Raw genomic sequence first — 16,684 nt, forward strand, 5'->3', positions numbered from 1 at the left:
TTTAGGTCCTTAATGGTAAAAATCCCTGCCTTGGAACTGTAGCAGCATCAGCATCACCTTGTTTGAAATGCAGAACCTCAGGCCCCACCCCTGAAGTCAGAATCTGCATTCTAAAAAGATCATCAGATAATTCAAATTCTCTTTTAAAGCTTGAGAAGCACTGCCCCAGAAGACTGATTTCACTGACAACATATCCTGAGGAGCAAAGTTTCAAGTCCAACAGGATTTTGCACCCGACCGAAGAGAGGTCCTAGGAACTAAATGGAGGTAAGCATGTCCCTGATTGTGTTCAGATTGGAAGAGTGTGTCTGGCACTGGCACCATTGAAAGAAGCACAACAGCACTTGGGAATTCTCTCTAGTTCGTGTTTATTAGTCTGCATAGTGACTTATATCTTCCAAACACTGGGGAACCCCTCAGCCCCATCGGAACATAGGAATGCAAGTTAACTTGTTTCAATGCCTGTTATAAAAAATGAATAACCCTTTAAAAAATCTGATTTAACACATTTTTTATTTCACTTTTTTCCATTTCTTTATAAAACAGTCATCTCCTCACTAGCAGCTCTCTCCCCTAAAGTGGGGGAGAGGGGGTGGAGGAGGTTAGACACCTCCAAAGAAAAAGGGAAGGGGGAGAAGGGCCCAGGGTTACCTCCTGAGGTTCTTCTGGGCCTGTTTCAACAATGTGTCAAAGTCAAGAGAATCAAATTTGCTCTTTACAGGAGCAGGGTCAAAGTCTTCCCGGTTGGAGTCTATAAAAATAGAGACAGACATCAAGGTCTCTGACAACACTTCCCTACCACAGGGTCCTCAAAAGGCCAGCCTCCTCCCACCCCAATAATGGATGGAAATAATATCACCCTGGTTTTAAGTCAAAAAGACAAGAGAACCCCCATTTCTCCTCTCATCCCACCCCCCAGGTTCTTTGTGTGTCACATTCAGCATTAAGTCAGCTCCATGAAGGAGAGCCCCACTCTCAAAATGGTTGGGAACCCTTCTGGGGACAATATGAAGTATACCAAAGCCTCAGGGTCTCTTCCACTCACCAAGATCAGAATAGCTTCTCTTGCAGAACTGCCTGCGGCCCCCGAAGCAGAGATCAAAGGGTTGTTCATCTGCCTGCCTCAGCTTGTGGCCACTCTCGATGGCTGCAAATGCCTCCTCAGCATAGCGGTAGGTGACGAAGCCGTAGTTGTCACTGGTGAGGAAGATGAGGCAAGGCTAGGATGGCTAATGCCATGGAGAACAGATACTTCCCAGGGTACAGAGAGGGACTGGGGTGGTTCCTCTCATTCCCCAAATGGCCAACCCTCTGACTGTGGGAGTGCAGGGGTCATCCTACATTGCCTAGCACACCAGAGGAAGGAGGAAAGGCAAAGAAGCATCACGGTAGATGAATGGGACGGAAAGGACACTCTGACCTTAGGGCCCAAGCTTACCCTTGGACACGGAAATGGATAGTGCACTCCTCAATCTCTCCGAAAACAGAGAACCTCTGTTTCAGTTCTGACCTAGTCATGCGGCCAGGTATCTTCCCAATGAAGACCACTCTTCTCTCCTCCTATGTTGGAACAAGGAAAATGGACACACCATGATCCAGGGCTACTGACGTAGAAGACCCTCCAAGCTCATGGCCCAGGGGCAAGCCCCATCCTCCCAAGACATGTTCCTCTACTCACTATTGCACGCTCCTTCTGCAGAACTCTCTGCCTTTGGTAATGGTCGTGTGAACGGTAAGAGCTGTACCTGACATGAGAAGAAGGTGCCATCAGCCCCCCAGACATTAAATACCTCAAGTCTCAGAACTCTCAGGCATTTGCATCCCAGATGCACGGACTCCATGACCACCTACTCACCGCCGCCTCCTGTCACTTCTCCGTCGGGGGGATGGGGAGCGGGACCGGCTTCGGGAACTGGATGAGGAAGATGAGGAAGATGAGGAGGAAGATGAGGAGGATGAAGAGGAAGAGCATCTTCGGGAACGTCCAGAGGAACTGCAACTGGATCTGGAGGATAAAGGGGCAGGTGGGAATGCTGGGAGTGGTGCAAATATATTCTACTTACCTCACCTTGGCCCCAGCCTTGCCTCTCTGTCAGGAAGCTCAGGCCCAAAGGCAAAGCAGAGCAAAAGAGGTCTAGAGGAACTCCACAGATGATAAAACTGAGGCCCTCATGAACTTTAGATGTATCCGGAATGTTTTAGAGTGTTTTGGCACAGGTCATAGTTATTTTCAATTATGCAATTAAAAACAAAAATATCTAACAAGTCAGTAAGAAGAAAAATAAATGGAGACTCAGAAATAAAGGACTGGGCCCTAGGTTTTACAACTAGCTGGGGGTGCCAGGCCTGCGTCTCTGGGTTCCTCCTCCCCTAACATGTCTCATAGCAGTGCGTAAAAGGGAAGTGACCTGCCAGATCTGTAGTAGAGTCATTTCTCAAGAGGTCATTCTGGTTCCAAAACCAAGAATTCTTCATGGATTAAGCGGGAAAATTTGGGTCTGTTACTGAGAAAAAGGTACTGCCCAAAAATGTATGAGGCCACAGTAACAAAGGAACTGTTCAGACTCTTTCCTCAACAGACAATTAGAACTGCTATCAACAACCCACTATCCCATCTTTCAGCAGCCCACCAAGAAAAGAGCAGAAGTGAGGACTGATACAGTATGTGACAGAGTAAACACGGGCGAGATCCAGCCCTAATGGTCTCCCCAAGGCAGGGGTCGAGGAAGCAGGTGACCTCAGGGATACCCCAAACTCAAACAGGGATGGAAGCTATCTTCTCACAACTTGCCTCCGTCAATAATCTAAGAAAGGGAGAGAAGACAAAAGCCAAGGACAGAAGTGGAAGCCTTAGAGCCTGAAAATATCAAACTCAATGTGTAAAAGCTCTCAAAGTAAACTGGAGGAGAGCACACAGACTTCCTAAATGAAGAGGACCTAACAGGCCATCAGAGCTCACCTTCGCCACCTCTTGTGTGGGGGGGAGAGGGACCTGGACCGGGACCGGGATGAGGATGACGACGATGAGGATGAAGAGGAAGATGCTTCGCTGGTCCGGTTGGACCCAGAGCTGACAGAACGGCTGCTGCGGCCACGGCAGCCCTGCCAGCCCCGGCTTGGGGGGCTGGCTGACCTGCAGGCTTTTCGGTAACAGCGCACTGACCGCTGCTTGGCTGAGGGCTCAGGGAGAGTCCTAGTGTTCGTGTCATTCCGGCAAGGCGAGGCCTCAGGGGACAGCAAGGCAGATGGGGCGAGGCAAGGAGCTGGGGGATCTGCCTGCTCACTGCTAGTCCTGTGATCAAGTGGCTCCTGGGAGGCAGCTGTGCGTGGGGACAGGGGGATGACTGGGCCCAGGGACAAGACGGGTTTGATGGTGATGTCCTGATGGCGTTTGACGTTCCATCGGGAGCCCACCTCTGGAATGACTAGGGCAGGCGTCTTTTTGGGGGGAGTCCTGCTCCGGACACAATAGTCATGGTCCCCAGAGCCCACATGGACTGGACTAGGGCCATGGACCCCTTCTTGGAGGCGGGTTGCAGCTGGATGTTTGGCCTCTGTAACTCCTTCAGGCTTCAGGGTTCCCTCCTGGGCGGTAGACTTAGGAGATTTGGCTTTGGCCAGCAGTGAGACAGCAGCCAGGGGCTTCCATAATTGGTGGGGAGGGGTAGCTGGTGGGGTGAGCCCTGTGAGGGGAGGGAGGATGGAGATAGCAGGATGAGATCTGATTCTATACTTCCAAACACTGTGTAGAGAGGGTCCAGAGACCCCCACCTCATGTCACAAAGTAACCGAGAGTCAATAGCCCAACTTCTCCCACTGTTGCAACTACTCCTTCCCCCAAGTTCCCCATCTTGAGGATGAAGCAAAAGAAACCCCCAGCCAGCTAGGGTCCTCCTGAACCCCTCAACCTCTCACTGCCCAAACCTAGCTAGTGACCAGCTCCTGTCTGGTCCACCCCTCCATTCTTAGACCCAGCCCCACACCTCCCCACCCAGCACTGCCTGACTTCACGGCTGCATCTTGCCTGGACTCATGTAATCATCTTCCAACGATCTCCTATCTCAGGTTTTACGCCCATCTACCCTGTCTTCTACATTCCTGCTAGAGGGAACACCCCAAAACCAATTGCTTCTTCAATACACAAAATAAAGTCCAAACAACTTAACATGGCACTCAAAGTTCCCATAATCTGACCTCCTACTTACCACTTCAGCTTTATCTCTTGCTTTAGTTCTACCCACCATCCCCATCAGCCGCTACACTCCAGCCAAACCAAACAACTTGCAATTTCCCCAAACATACCAGGCTCGTTTTGTTTCTTCAGTTCACTCCAGCTGCTCCATCGACCTAGAATGCCCCATCCCCTAAATCTATCTGATTGGTATCAGTGATTTTCTCAAACCTCTGCTTCAGGGATTACACCTTCTATATATAACCCTCCCCTGACTGTCCCATCTCAGACCCCACTATAAACCACAAAGGCTTCTTTAACATACAACCTCTCTGATAACTCAACATGGTCATTGGTTTATACATGTGCTCCCTGGACTATGAGAACCTCAAGGATGAGGATCAGATCTCTGTATTCCCAACATCTACACACACCCGGTGCAGGGCAGGTTCTATAAACATTTGCTGCATACTAATCAAAGGCAGAGTTCCCCACTCTGAACCCACCTGCCACGTTGGCCAGTTCTGGGGCTTGTAACCGGTCTAGGGGCCTCTTCTCCTGGGGAGTGTCAACGCTGCTGGCGGGGGGAAAAGGGAAAGCCTGGTTCATTGCCTCCTCAACATCTTGTACATCTGTTTTCCTCACAAAGCAATTGTGCAGAGAAGAACAAGATACACAAACTGCCCCTATTATTCTCCTCCAACACAACGGGCTCTTAGTGACCGAAATGTAGGTTGGGTCTCAACTCGGCTCTGTTCAGAAGGTAGGCTGGCTATGACCTTGAATACCCGCCCCCCCACTTCCTTTAAGCCAGGAGCCTTGCCTACCTAGCTCAAAACAACCCACTATCAATGTGGATGGGAACAGGCTAGTCAGAAGAGGATAGGGTAGCATGAACATGATAAATGAAAAAAGGCCTCTCAGTGCTGGAAGACTGGGGAACAAGGATGTCCAGGGTGCCTCCTCCAAGGAGTCAGGAGAGCCCTAGCCATGAGTATCTTCCCCATTTGATCTTATACCATCACCAGTGTTGAGCAAGCTTAAAGTTTGTTAAAGAAAGGAAAGAAATCCCCAAAGGCACAATTTGCCAGAAGATAAAAAACACCTCCAGGACATTTGGAATCCCAGACTGGCAACAGCAGAGGATGGTACACATCCTCCTATCTCACCACCCAAGACAGTGTCCAATAGTGACGGGCTGAGTGGGGCATGGGGAAACAGGGAAAGACTCTAAAGCTAACTAAAAGTCCCTGCGACAGAGGCATCCAGTTGACGTTCCTGAAGCGCCGGCCGGCTGCTGACCAACAGCTGTAGGGTAACTCGCTTATATGTCTCCATACTCACCCTGAGTTTCCTACAGCCAGGTTATCAGCAGGAGCCGGGGGAGGGCACTCCTTTTTGGCTGCAAAGAAACCAAATTAGTTAAAAGGCCACCAGATGTTCCAGATTGAGGAGGTGCAGAAGGGCTGGCTTTGAGACCCAAAGAAGGAAAATCCAGTTTACCTAGTATTTCACTGGACTCTCCCCAGAGAGATCCATTCTCTTCTAGTGGGTACACCAGTACTATTTTTAATCATGTCTCTGCTCAGAGACATCTGTTAATTACTCACTGAATCTGAGATAGAGCCCAAACTTCTAAGCCTAGCATGTAAGGTTCTACGTGATCTAAGCAACTTCCTGGACTTGTGGTCTATTTGTTCTACACTTATTTTATATTTTTCCTTGTACTATAGATACTTGTTACTAATTCAGGAGTCATTTCTGTAATTTTCCTCCCCATTGACCATAAGCTCCTTGAGAACAGGGCACAATACCCTCCACAGCACCTAGGTCCTTGCTTTGTACTGAGAGGCTGAGCTATCCCTTGCCTTCCAAACACACCACACACAATCCTTCCTACACTTCTGCCTTTATTCACCACACACACATCCTGTTCTTTCAAGGCCCAGCTTGAGAGCTACTACCCTCTAGAAAAATGTCCCCAACCAACCCAACCCTCTTGGATCTCCAACATCTATTTACTCTTTATAGTTCTTGCCATGCTGTACCACCTCCCTCTCCCTGGGTTAGGTTGTACTATAGGTGAACCTTGTCTCCCCATTCCTATCAGAATGAGATTAATTCTCTTGAGACTCTGAGACTGCCCCTCCACCACTCCGTTCCTTCCATCTAAGTAACTACAGGGCTGGGCCCAAAGAAAATAGCAACAGAAAGGGGTTCAGCATAGCTACCCAGGTTCCTCACCTTCGGATTTCTCAAACTGCTCCAGCAGACTGGACAGGTCCGATGCCTCAATTCCTGTAGAAGCACACAACACAGGATTGGAAACAGAAGTACTCAAGTCCTAGAATTCCCAAATCACCTCACTTCTCCCTTTATGCTCCCCCTGCCCACTGTACTAAGTAAATGAAGGCAGCAACACAAAGCAGGAAGGAATCAAACAAACCCAGAGCTCTGCCTCAAAAACACGCCAAACAAACAAATGACCCTCCACAAAGCCCAGCCCCATCAAGGTGGTTTGTCCTGTTCTATGGAGTATGCTCACCATCCAACCCCCATGCCCTTCACTCACATCAACTAAACTGTGTGGCACTTACCAATCTCACTGATGAAAGCCTGTACCACGTCCTCAGGGCCTTGAGTACGTGGGGTAGGCAAGAAGGAGAGTTTCCTTAGACGGGCTGGGTGGACAGCAGGCAGCTTAGTTACAGTGCTCTGCTTTGGTGTGGGTGTGGGAACAGCCTTGGCAACAGGAGAGGGGGGCTTCTCCCTGGGCCTGGTCTCCTGGGTCTCAGGCTTTAGCCTCTCTGATGCGGGCTCCTCCACAGCCACACTCTCAGCAGGCAGACATGGTGGAGCCTTGATCTGAGGGCTTTGCACTGGGGAGGACACCTTGTGTTTCAGATGGGGAGATGCAGGCACTGACCTGACCTCCACCTTGGTGGGCTCTACCTGCGGAGCTCCCTGGCCAGCTGACCCAAGACTGAGAGTCATTGGCCCAGGAAGTACACTTTCAGAAGGGCCAGCTGGAATGCCACTGGGCTCCACCTTGGGTGGGGGAGCAGCTCTCCCAACAGATGCTAGAGGCAAAGGAGGTGGTGGCACAGTAGGCCAGAATGGAGGGTGTTGCAGCCCTGAGCCCCATCCCAAGGGCCCATAGGCACAGCTGGAGCTATAAGGTGGGATTGGGACTGGAGGGGGTACCCAAGGCACACTGCAAGTGGGGGGCACAGCATAGGTGCCAGGAGTACCAGATACTAGGGGCACTGTTGGTGGGGGGGGCAGGCAAGGATAGCCAGAAGGGGACACAGGGGGATAACAAGGCCAGGGTGGCACAGGAGCATAGTGAGTATAGGGATCAGGTGGCACTGGCCCCATAGACATCGGAAGACTGGGAGGCTGCAAGGGTGGTGGGGGCAGACTGGGGATCCCTTGCCCACTTGTAGGAAGGGGCAGCATGGGGGTCATGCCTAGCCCACCTGGAGGGAAAGGCAAAGCAGTGGGCATTTTGGGAGGCATGGGCTGCACAGTAGGAGGTGGAGGTCTTGCTGGTAGTGGCAGCTCTTGGGATGGCACCTGCTCAGTGGGAGTTGAGGCCATAGGTTTGTTTGCAGGTGGCTCAGGACTAGAAGTAGGGCTAGAACCCACAGGCACAGAGCAAGCCTCAGGAGAAACCTCAGGGCTTCTCTGCAGAGTTGTCTTCTTGGCTGGGGCTGGTGGGATGACAAGACAAGGGATGTCTGCTAGCCCTGTGGGGGTCTCTGGGAGACTGGGCCACTTCCCAGCTGGGGGCTGGGGACTCCTCTCTGCTGTATCTGCTTGGCGCTGCTGCCTCCGTCGCCGGTACTCTGATAGGCTAAGAGGCCGAGGTCTGGCTTCCTGGGGTGTGGCACTGGTACCACTTTCTACCTTCAAAGGACCCATAACCTCCTGGACTTCAGGGATGATAGCCTTTAGGGAGTCCAAGGACTCTGACTCTGGAAGGATCTGGGGAGCTGGACTCCCCTGAACTGATGACATTGCACCACGTCTGGGATCAGACGGCCTAGACTTAACTAGCACAGGATCAACCAGAGCCAGGTCATTGGTAACAGAGTCAACTGGTGCTGAGTTAGCTGGCACAGGGTCACCTGGTGGCAAGTTATTTGAGATGCGAACAACCACTGTAGGGTCAATTTCTGCTGAGTCAGCCAGGACTGGGTCAATCAGCACTGGGTCAGCTGGGAGAGGGTCAACCAGCTCTGAGTTTGCTGAAGCAAGGTCAACCAATGCAGGATCAACAGGTACAGGGTCGGCTAGAACAGGATTAACTTCAGTGGGATCGGTTTCAACAGAGTCAAGTGGCATGGGGCCGGCTTGAGCAGAGACATGGGTTGGAACAGGGTTGGCTTGGATACCGTCAACCAGGTTGGAGTAAAGGTCTAGAGGATCTTCTTTGTCAGGACTAGCTTGCCCAGCACTACTCTCCAAGTTCCCAGAGCTAGGTTTCTCCAGGGCAGCTGCCCAGGCCCGAGCCCAAGCCCGGGGCTTCCCTCTACTACGAGGAGGCCCAACCTCTCTTTGAAGTTCCTCCTGAGGCAAGTTTCCTGCCTGAGAGGTCACCTCTGTAGCCATGGTAGACTGCCCACGAGAAGATGACCTCAGCCTCCTGGCATAGCCTTCTGCACAGGCTGCTGGCTGCTCTTTGCTCCTCTTCTTCCTGCCCTTTCGAGCTCTCTGGGAGCTCAGCATTGTGTTGGCTGATGGGGTCTGAGGCCCCTTGGGCATCACTGGCTCCATGACCTCCCTGGGCTCCAACAAGCAGACTGACTCCAGCTTTTCCTCTGAGTCTACTGACAACCCCTCTTTCTCAGGGCAGAGGTCTTCCTTGGGTACAGCAGCTTCTGTCTCCGACTCTAGTGTAGGCATGAGTAGCTTCAAAGCTGGACTGGCCTCTAGCGAGTCATCTAGGAGCACAGGCTGGGGCCGGGTAGGGATCTGCCTTACCACAACTGGAATCTCCAGGTCATTACCAGCTGTGGCTGCCTGGCCCACAATCTCTAGCACCACACAATCCTCAGGCAGTGTCAAATCATCCGGCTGCTCCTGAAGCTCATCCTCGAGTGATGTCAGGTGAGTGAGGTTGGGCAGGCAGTATGGATGCATGGCCCGCACCAGCTCACTCAAGGAGGAGATGCTCTCATCACCAGCTGCCTGCACTGCCGTCTCAGCTGCTGCGGTTTTATCTTCCTCCTCTGGGCAGGCCAGGTGCATAGGGAAGTCTGGGATACTGCTCACAGAGTTGTCGAGCTCTCCAGCAAGCATCTGGCCACTGAAGCTGGCCACCTCCTCCTCTTCTTCCCCATCACTGCGCTGCTGGGGAGGAGGGGATTGGCCCCGGCGGGCTCTTGATCTTGGGGGTCTCCAACTAGGAAGCTTAGGGGAGGAGGTCTCTAAGAAGGAAGGTGGGGAGAAGTCCCAAGGAGGATCTGAGAGAGACATCTCAACCTGTAGGGAAGAAGAGAAGCTGCAGAAGTTTTCTCCAGGGATACATTTTTCCAGGTCTGTCCCCACACACTCCTCCCTCCTGGGAGTCTCTGAGGCTCCCTTGGTAAGGCTTACCCCACTCACTCTACTACTGCCTGTGCTGGGCACCAATGGGTCAACCGGGGTGATGAGGTCACGTTCTGGGGGTGTCCGGGAGAGGGTGAGCAGCTTGTGCAGCTGAGAGGGAGGAAAAGACCTGAGATGAGTTCGTGCTTCACAACTATAGGAGTAGGCCCACAGTCTTGGCTCTAACCTTTGCGCCAACCACACCCCCCCCCGCCCCCGGGTCCCACACTCACAGAGGAGCCCTCCCGAGGTGACACAAGCAGTTCTGAGTCAGGAATGCTGTCAAACGGAGACAGGTTCTCGGAATCTGCATTGTCCAAGATCTCTGTCAGAGCTGTGAGCAGTGACACTTCATTCTGGTCCTCCAGAGATAACCTGCTCTGCTCCAGAAAGACAACAGGAAGGTCCCACCATCATCCTTAATGATCTACTGGCCACTGAGAAGGACTGAACGCCAAAAGACATAGTCTCCCAGGCTCAGTTCAACTCAATTTGCCAGAGAGAGATCTGAATGCCAGAAAGCATGGGCTCCAATCTCATTCATTGCCATCTCCCACCTCTCTAGTGCCAAGAGAGGCCTGTCAAAATTAAGGCTTAGGCTTATGTTTCATATACTCCCTCCACCCTCAGGTAAGATGTGGGATGCTTAGCAGACAACCCTTGGCTAGGCTGGAACTGGACTCAAAACAAATTGGAACCCTCTGGACATGTAAGATGGGGGCCCATGCAGGGGGAAAGGCCTTGGACTATTGTTCAAGCCTGCCAGGGCATTCTCACATGGGACATAGTCTAGCATCCTACAGCCCAGCTCTCACTGAGACAAAAACCACACTTCAAGGACTTGGTTTGGGTATCCAGGAACCAAGATCCTGGGAAAGCAGAGCCACTGAGCCATAGCCTCCAATGCAAACCTCCCACCTAAAGACATTTAGGCCCAGCCCCAGCTCACCTCCCCAAGGCTCCCAAAATCCTCGATAAGGGAGATGAGGGAGGCATCCATGTAGCTCTGCATGGTCCCCAGCAGTGTCTCATCCTGCAGTATCAGCTCCTCCATCTCCAGGTCCTTGTCCCTCAGGCAGGGGCCAAGCCGAGACAGACTAACAAAACCAGAATCATCCCCTTCCTCATGCAGCAGCACCTGGGGCAAACAGGATGGTCGTAAGGGCATGAAGGCTGCAGGGTATGGGACCTCCAGGGCAGCTGTGTGATAGGCTCTGTAAACCAGGCGCTCAGCCCTCCACCAATGCCCCAGACTCAGCAGGAGCCCCACCAAAGCCAAACCTCTGGACTTGCTGGGCAGAGAGAAGTATACCCATGAGCCAAAGCACCAGTCAGGATGGCAGTGTTCAAGGACCTTCTGGGCAAAAAAAAAGTCTGGACTCCATCCAGAAACAGTTGGAGCCACATAAGATTATTAAACTAGGGAGTAAAAACATCAAAAAGATCAAAATTGTTCAGAAGAGTTGTCTGCTGGCAGTGGTAAAGGCAGACAGTCTGAGGGGTACACCAAAGGAGAGGTGGTCAGCAAGGAGGCAATTTCAGCTCCAACCACCTTACTTCCCTCAAGTCCCACTCAGGCCTTTCTTCTCTACTTAGCTCAAACCCAACCTTGTTCAAAACAACGCGGGCTTCCCCAACCCATGCTGATCTCTCCTCATACCCCTGAATTCAATCAGATTTCTGTAGCACTCATTTTTCTGGCAATCATGATGTTCCTTGCATCATTACTAAAACCGATTCTAAGTTCCTTTGGGGCAAACAACCCTTTGTACCATACTAGCCTATATCCCTCTTGGATCTCGCAAGGGTTTAAACATGTGCTTATACTTCCTGATGATCCATGATGCCTGGCACAGTGTCTTATACAGAGTTGACGTTCACACTTAACTCACATTTTTGTATTTTGAAGGCCCTACAATGGGCCACTCAATCTCTCAACGATAGTCCCAAAGGAAAGTCTCCCACCTCGACCATGTGAGCACAAAAGAGAAAGCCTGATTCGTTGATTCAGTACATGGAAAAGCCCCACCCCACCACTTGCCTAAAAACTAGCAACATCTTCAGCCTTGTCAGGCAGGGAGCCACCCGCCCAGGCCTGTCAAGAGTGTGGGCGTGGGCAGGGCCAGAAGTAGCTAGAATGGGGCTGGCAAGGCCGGAGGCCAGAACCAGGGGTATGTCCACTATAGGAAACAGATGATGAAGGCCAAAGAATAGGAACAAATAAAGACAAGCTAATCCCCTCTCCCCTCCTGCAGCAAAGGGAAACTGCACCTCTTCCAAGAGAAAAAAAAAAAGCAACAGGTGTGACTATACCCCCATACCCACCCTCCTAACTAAGCTGAGGAGTTCCAATGCCCAGAGAAGAAGTGAAAGGTGGCAGGTTTTAGGCACTAACTCCTCCCAAGCCTTCACAATCCTATAATTACAACTAGCAGCAGAATAGCACCTGGCTCAGCAAACACTCCTGGGTGAGCAAGGAGACTGCATCTCAACTTGCCCTGCCACCTACCTGACCCAGTCACTAGGCCAGAATCTTAAAACAATGCCCAGCTCTGGGACCCACTCACCACCCCCATCAGGCAGGTACTGGAGCCCCAGTCAGAGATACTCCCTTCTTCACCTGACATCATCTATCCCTCAATCCCCAAAGAGCACAGCACTCAGACTACCAAAATCATCTAGGGGCTAAACCCAGGCTAAAAGTGAGCCAGCCACCAGCATCTCTAACTTCAGCAACCTCCCAACTGGCTTTCTCACACGCAGTCCTGTCCCTACAGGGGTCAAAACCAACTACAAACTATTAAGAATACACATCTGATCACTTTTTGAGACCCTCCCTAAACCCCTCCAATGGCATCTTACTGCTTTTTTTTTTTTTTTTTAAGATTTTATTTATTTATTTGACACAGAGAGAGAAAGCACAAGTAGGCAGAGAGGCAGGCAGAGAGAGAGGGAGAAGCAGGCTCTCCACTGAGCAGGGAGCCGGACGTGGGGCTCGATCCCAGGACTCAGGGATCATGACCTGAGCCGAAGGCAGCCGCTTAACCGACTGAGCCACCCAGGCGCCCCGCATCTTACTGCTCTTAGCACTAGATTTAAACTCTTTAATATGACTTACAGGGGTCCTGTCTTCCCCACCAGGCTCTTCTGCTCCAGTATGTGTCCTCTCTTACCACTATGCCTCTCTCTATTCATCAGACATATAGGTCTCTCCATTTCTTCAATAAGCCATGTTCTCTCCCACTTCAAATCCTTCCCATACTATTTCCTCTGATGAAAGCTTCCCTCCCTCACCACAGACAGCCTTCAAGTCTCAACTTAAAATGTCCTTTCCCAGACCCTGCAATGTAGACTATTACTACTACTCATTATATAATCCCAAATATGCTGCACTTTCCTTTTGTCCCACTCATCATTATTGTCTGTCTATCCCAATAAAACCATACGATCCTAGAGAAGAAGGACTGTGTGTGGTTTACCCCAGGATCCCTTATGTCTGAACACAGCATCTCAATAAATATTGGTTGACTGACTAGCTTCCACATACCTACCTTTCTTAGGGGAGAGGTGAGAGAGGAAACACAATCTCTCCATGAGACCCTCTCCAACCCCAGATGACCACCTAAATTGGATTACAGCTGGGTCATGGATCCTTCCTGCCTCTCCCCTAAAAGGTGAGCTGCTCCCAAGCTAGGGCCTCAGAAGCAAGGGCCTGGATTGGTCTGCTGGAACTGACATTACCTGGTAGCCTGCAGCCCAATTCCCACCTAGAACTAAACCAAACCAAAGCAAAACACCCAAAAGCTTTCAAGGACTCAGCTTAATTGCTTAAGAGAGAGAACAGTTCAGGGCGCCTGGGTGGCTCAGTTGGTTGAGCGACTGCCTTCAGCTCAGGTCATGATCCTGGAGTGTCTGGATCAAGTCCCACATCGGGTTCTCTGTTCGGCGGGGAGTCTGCTTCTCCCTCTGACCCTCCCCCCTCTCATGTGCTCTCTCTCATTCTCTCAAATAAATAAATAAAATCTTAGAAAAAGAAAATCTATTAAAAAAAAAGAGAGAGAGAGAGAGAACAGTTCAGACTAAGTCCTGCCCACCACTCTAGGTGGCAACTTTTAAGAAGCCTTCTGCTGAGGAGTGAGATGGTAACACTAAGTATAGAGAAATGAAGACCAAAGAAACAGAATCTGACAGAAGAAGCCATCCCTATCCAATAAATGTTCAACTAGTGTTGAATAGTTCTTAAATCGCCTCCAACTTTTTCCCATCCCCAGCAAAATTCCAAAGAGCTCTAAATACAGATCACCTCAATTTTTATGTGTCAGTTCACAGAAGGAGGCCTTAGCTGCTTCCTCAAAAGAGACGCTGAAGGAAAAAGGGAAGGAGAAAGGATTCTCTTTCCCTTACTTAGGCTTGTCCCACGTATATGTTGACACTCCCCATGCCCCTTGAATCACGAATGAGGCAGGTCCGCAGGCAACCAAAACGCCAGTGCCCATGACTCACAACCCACCACAAGCCGGTCAGACAGAAGCCACCACAAGCTTACTCCACAGCCCTTTAACCTCAGCTTTCTGCCCTCCCCAACACACTCCACCAACCGCAGGGAATTGACTCCCCGCACATCTGGAAGGTCCTTCACCGTCCGCTGTCGAGGCGCCGTGAACCAATGCAGGAGAAAAAAACTACTCCAAGACCCTGGGCAAAGTTGCCTCTAGCAGGCCCTACCTTCCTTCTCGGCCAGGGGCCCCCAACACGGTCGGAGATGGCGGGACGGGCTGAGACACACCCAGTTCCCAGCAGTGCGGCTCCAACGCCGATACGAGATGCCGGGCAGCCTGGAGCGGGAGCCACGTGGACATCCCCTCCCCGCCCCCACGTGGACCCGCGGGCCACCCCCCAACCAGAAGCCCAACCCACGTGGGTGCCAGAGCCGCCTAGAGGGGGAGGGGAAGCCGACAAGTTCTCCCGGGAAAATTGCTCCCCCCACCCCACGTGGCTCCAAAAAGGCACTGCAGCGCGGTGCTAGGGGCACCCCCACTCGGCATCCTCAGAGGGAGGTCTTAACCCTGGATTCCAAGTCCGAATCTCTGACTCCCCACGACGGGCCATGTTTCCAACACCCGGCTATGCCCCTCCGGCGTTCCAGAGGAATGGCCATGGGGACCCCCGCCTCTGCCTGCGTCCCTCCAGTAAACAGCCCAGGTCCGTTCGGCCCAACCCGTCTCCCGCAGCCAGCCGGCATCGCCTCCCGAGCGCTTCCTCCCTTTCCTGTAGCGTCCACGTGTCACCGCCCGGCACACGCCGCTTTGCTGCCAGCCGCGGGCCGCCCGCCAGCCTCTCACCTGCTCCCCGCCACTCACAGATCCCACAGTCCCATACGGTGTTTGGCTCCGACTCCCCCAACTGCTGCCGCGGACTCCACCGCCGGGGTCGGGTCCGGGGCCCCCACTCGGAGACGGCGCGACTCCGTCTCTCCGTCCCCGGCGCGCCGCCATCTTGGCCCCTGAACACCCAGCGCAGCTCTGGTCGCCGGCGCCGCCTCGCCCAGCAGATTGTGGGATGGGAACTACAATTCCCGGAAGACATTGCAAGACTACGGATCCCAAAAGGCCTTGCGGTGAGACCCACTTGCACCTGGGAAGAGGGCCCTGGCCTCGCAAGGGAGCCTGGGAATAGTAGTTGTTCTAAGCAGAGCCCCAGCGGCACGTGCTACAGTCATACTGTCATGCTTAGTTTTGTGTTCTATGGGTTCTATGGGTTGGGGAGCGCGAGGTAATAAGGGGAGGGTTAACATTTACGCATCTCTTTATTTTCCTAATTTGTCCAACTGTCCAAACGCCCTCTTTATCTGACATTCTATAATGCGGTACTTTCCTTTTACCACATAGTCCAAGTGGGCCTATGCTTTGAATCAGCACCCCCTAGTGGGCACCCGCACTCCAGGAGCTAACCTTCACCTAATCTACTGCGCCACTACCTGATAAATCTTTTTTTGTTGTTATAGTTTAATCTTCCTTTATTTCTAGTTTCATTAGGAAATATTTAATATACACCACTGTATAAGTTTAAGGCATATAGCATGATTGTTTGATTTACATGTGCTGTGAAATGATGAGCACCATAGACAGGTTCAGCTAACCCATTTTCTCACATAGGTAAAATAAAAAATTTTTTCTCCATGTGATGAGATTTACTCTTTAACAACTTTCCTATATATCATACATCAGTATTAGCTATGTAATGTTGCACATTACATATTTACTACTAATTTGTCTTATAAATGGAAGTTTGTAGAGGTTTTTTTTTTTTTTAAGATTTTATTTATTTGACAGAGAGACAGTGAGAGAGGGAACACAAGCAAGCAGGGGAAGTGGGAGAGGGAGAAGCAGGCTTCCCGCTGAGCAGGGAGCCCAATGCGGGGCTCATGACCTGAGCCAAAGGCAGACACTTAACAACTGAGCCACCCTGGCGCCCCAAGAAGTTTGTAGGTTTAATCTTAAAACACGGCATTCTTGGGGTCTTTCTGGGCTACTCAGAAACCCACATTGGCACCTCATTGCCAAAGGTATTTCCTGCTGCTGCACATCATCTTGCTGTCCTACAAAGACAACTGGTATTCTCCTGCCTTTGTTTTCTGTTTGGAATATTTGAACTTGGAAACATCTTTCATGCCCTCTTTTATCCAGGAAAGCTTTTCTGATCATCCCAACAAACCATGATACCTCTCTGTATTTCCACAGTCCATCACTATCACTGCTAGTCATTCATTTGCCTTTTCGAAGCTCCTTCTTATCGTTTTCTTATTTTTAAAAAGCTTTTCTATTAACAAAAGTTTAAAAATCATTTCAGGGACGCTTGGGTGGTGCAGTCCCTTAAGCATCCGACTCTTGGTTTCAGCTCAGGTCATGATCTCAGAGTCCT

General features: G+C 51.2%; 1 protein-coding gene across 6 annotated transcripts; it reads right to left on the reverse strand.

Moving 5' to 3' along the window:
- Nucleotides 1-351: 351 nt before the first annotated feature.
- PPRC1 (PPARG related coactivator 1) lies at nt 352-15,303 on the reverse strand. Of its 6 annotated transcripts, none has more exons than XM_078077194.1 (15): nt 15,106-15,303; nt 10,713-10,901; nt 9,997-10,143; nt 9,782-9,874; nt 6,769-9,658; nt 6,416-6,469; nt 5,516-5,573; nt 4,678-4,748; nt 4,303-4,347; nt 2,960-3,683; nt 1,856-2,005; nt 1,679-1,745; nt 1,439-1,560; nt 1,046-1,197; nt 352-751 (listed from the first exon to the last, which is right to left on the reverse strand). In XM_078077194.1, exons 1-15 carry the CDS (start codon nt 15,256-15,258, stop codon nt 648-650), a joined length of 5,019 nt encoding a protein of 1,672 aa, XP_077933320.1. In that variant the 5' UTR covers nt 15,259-15,303; the 3' UTR covers nt 352-647. The 6 variants fall into 6 exon arrangements, with proteins under 6 accessions (XP_077933320.1, XP_077933319.1, XP_077933318.1 ...); XM_078077193.1 differs by having other exon boundaries at nt 4,678-4,745; nt 9,773-9,874; XM_078077192.1 differs by having other exon boundaries at nt 9,773-9,874.
- Between the last annotated feature and the right edge of the window lie 1,381 nt (nt 15,304-16,684).

Source organism: Halichoerus grypus, chromosome 7 (genome assembly GCF_964656455.1).
Source record: "Halichoerus grypus chromosome 7, mHalGry1.hap1.1, whole genome shotgun sequence".
Taxonomy (NCBI): domain Eukaryota; kingdom Metazoa; phylum Chordata; class Mammalia; order Carnivora; family Phocidae; genus Halichoerus; species Halichoerus grypus.

Coding starts and splice junctions, on each gene's coding strand:
- PPRC1 (XM_078077192.1), bottom strand. CDS start 15,258: ATGGCGGCGCGCCGGGGACGGAGAGACGGAGTCGCGCCGTCTCCGAGT. Junction 10,902..15,105: donor CTGTGAGTGGCGGGGAGCAG/GTGAGAGGCTGG, acceptor TGTTTGCCCCAG/GTGCTGCTGCATGAGGAAGG. Junction 4,348..4,677: donor AGAACTGGCCAACGTGGCAG/GTGGGTTCAGAG, acceptor GGGGCATTCTAG/GTCGATGGAGCAGCTGGAGT.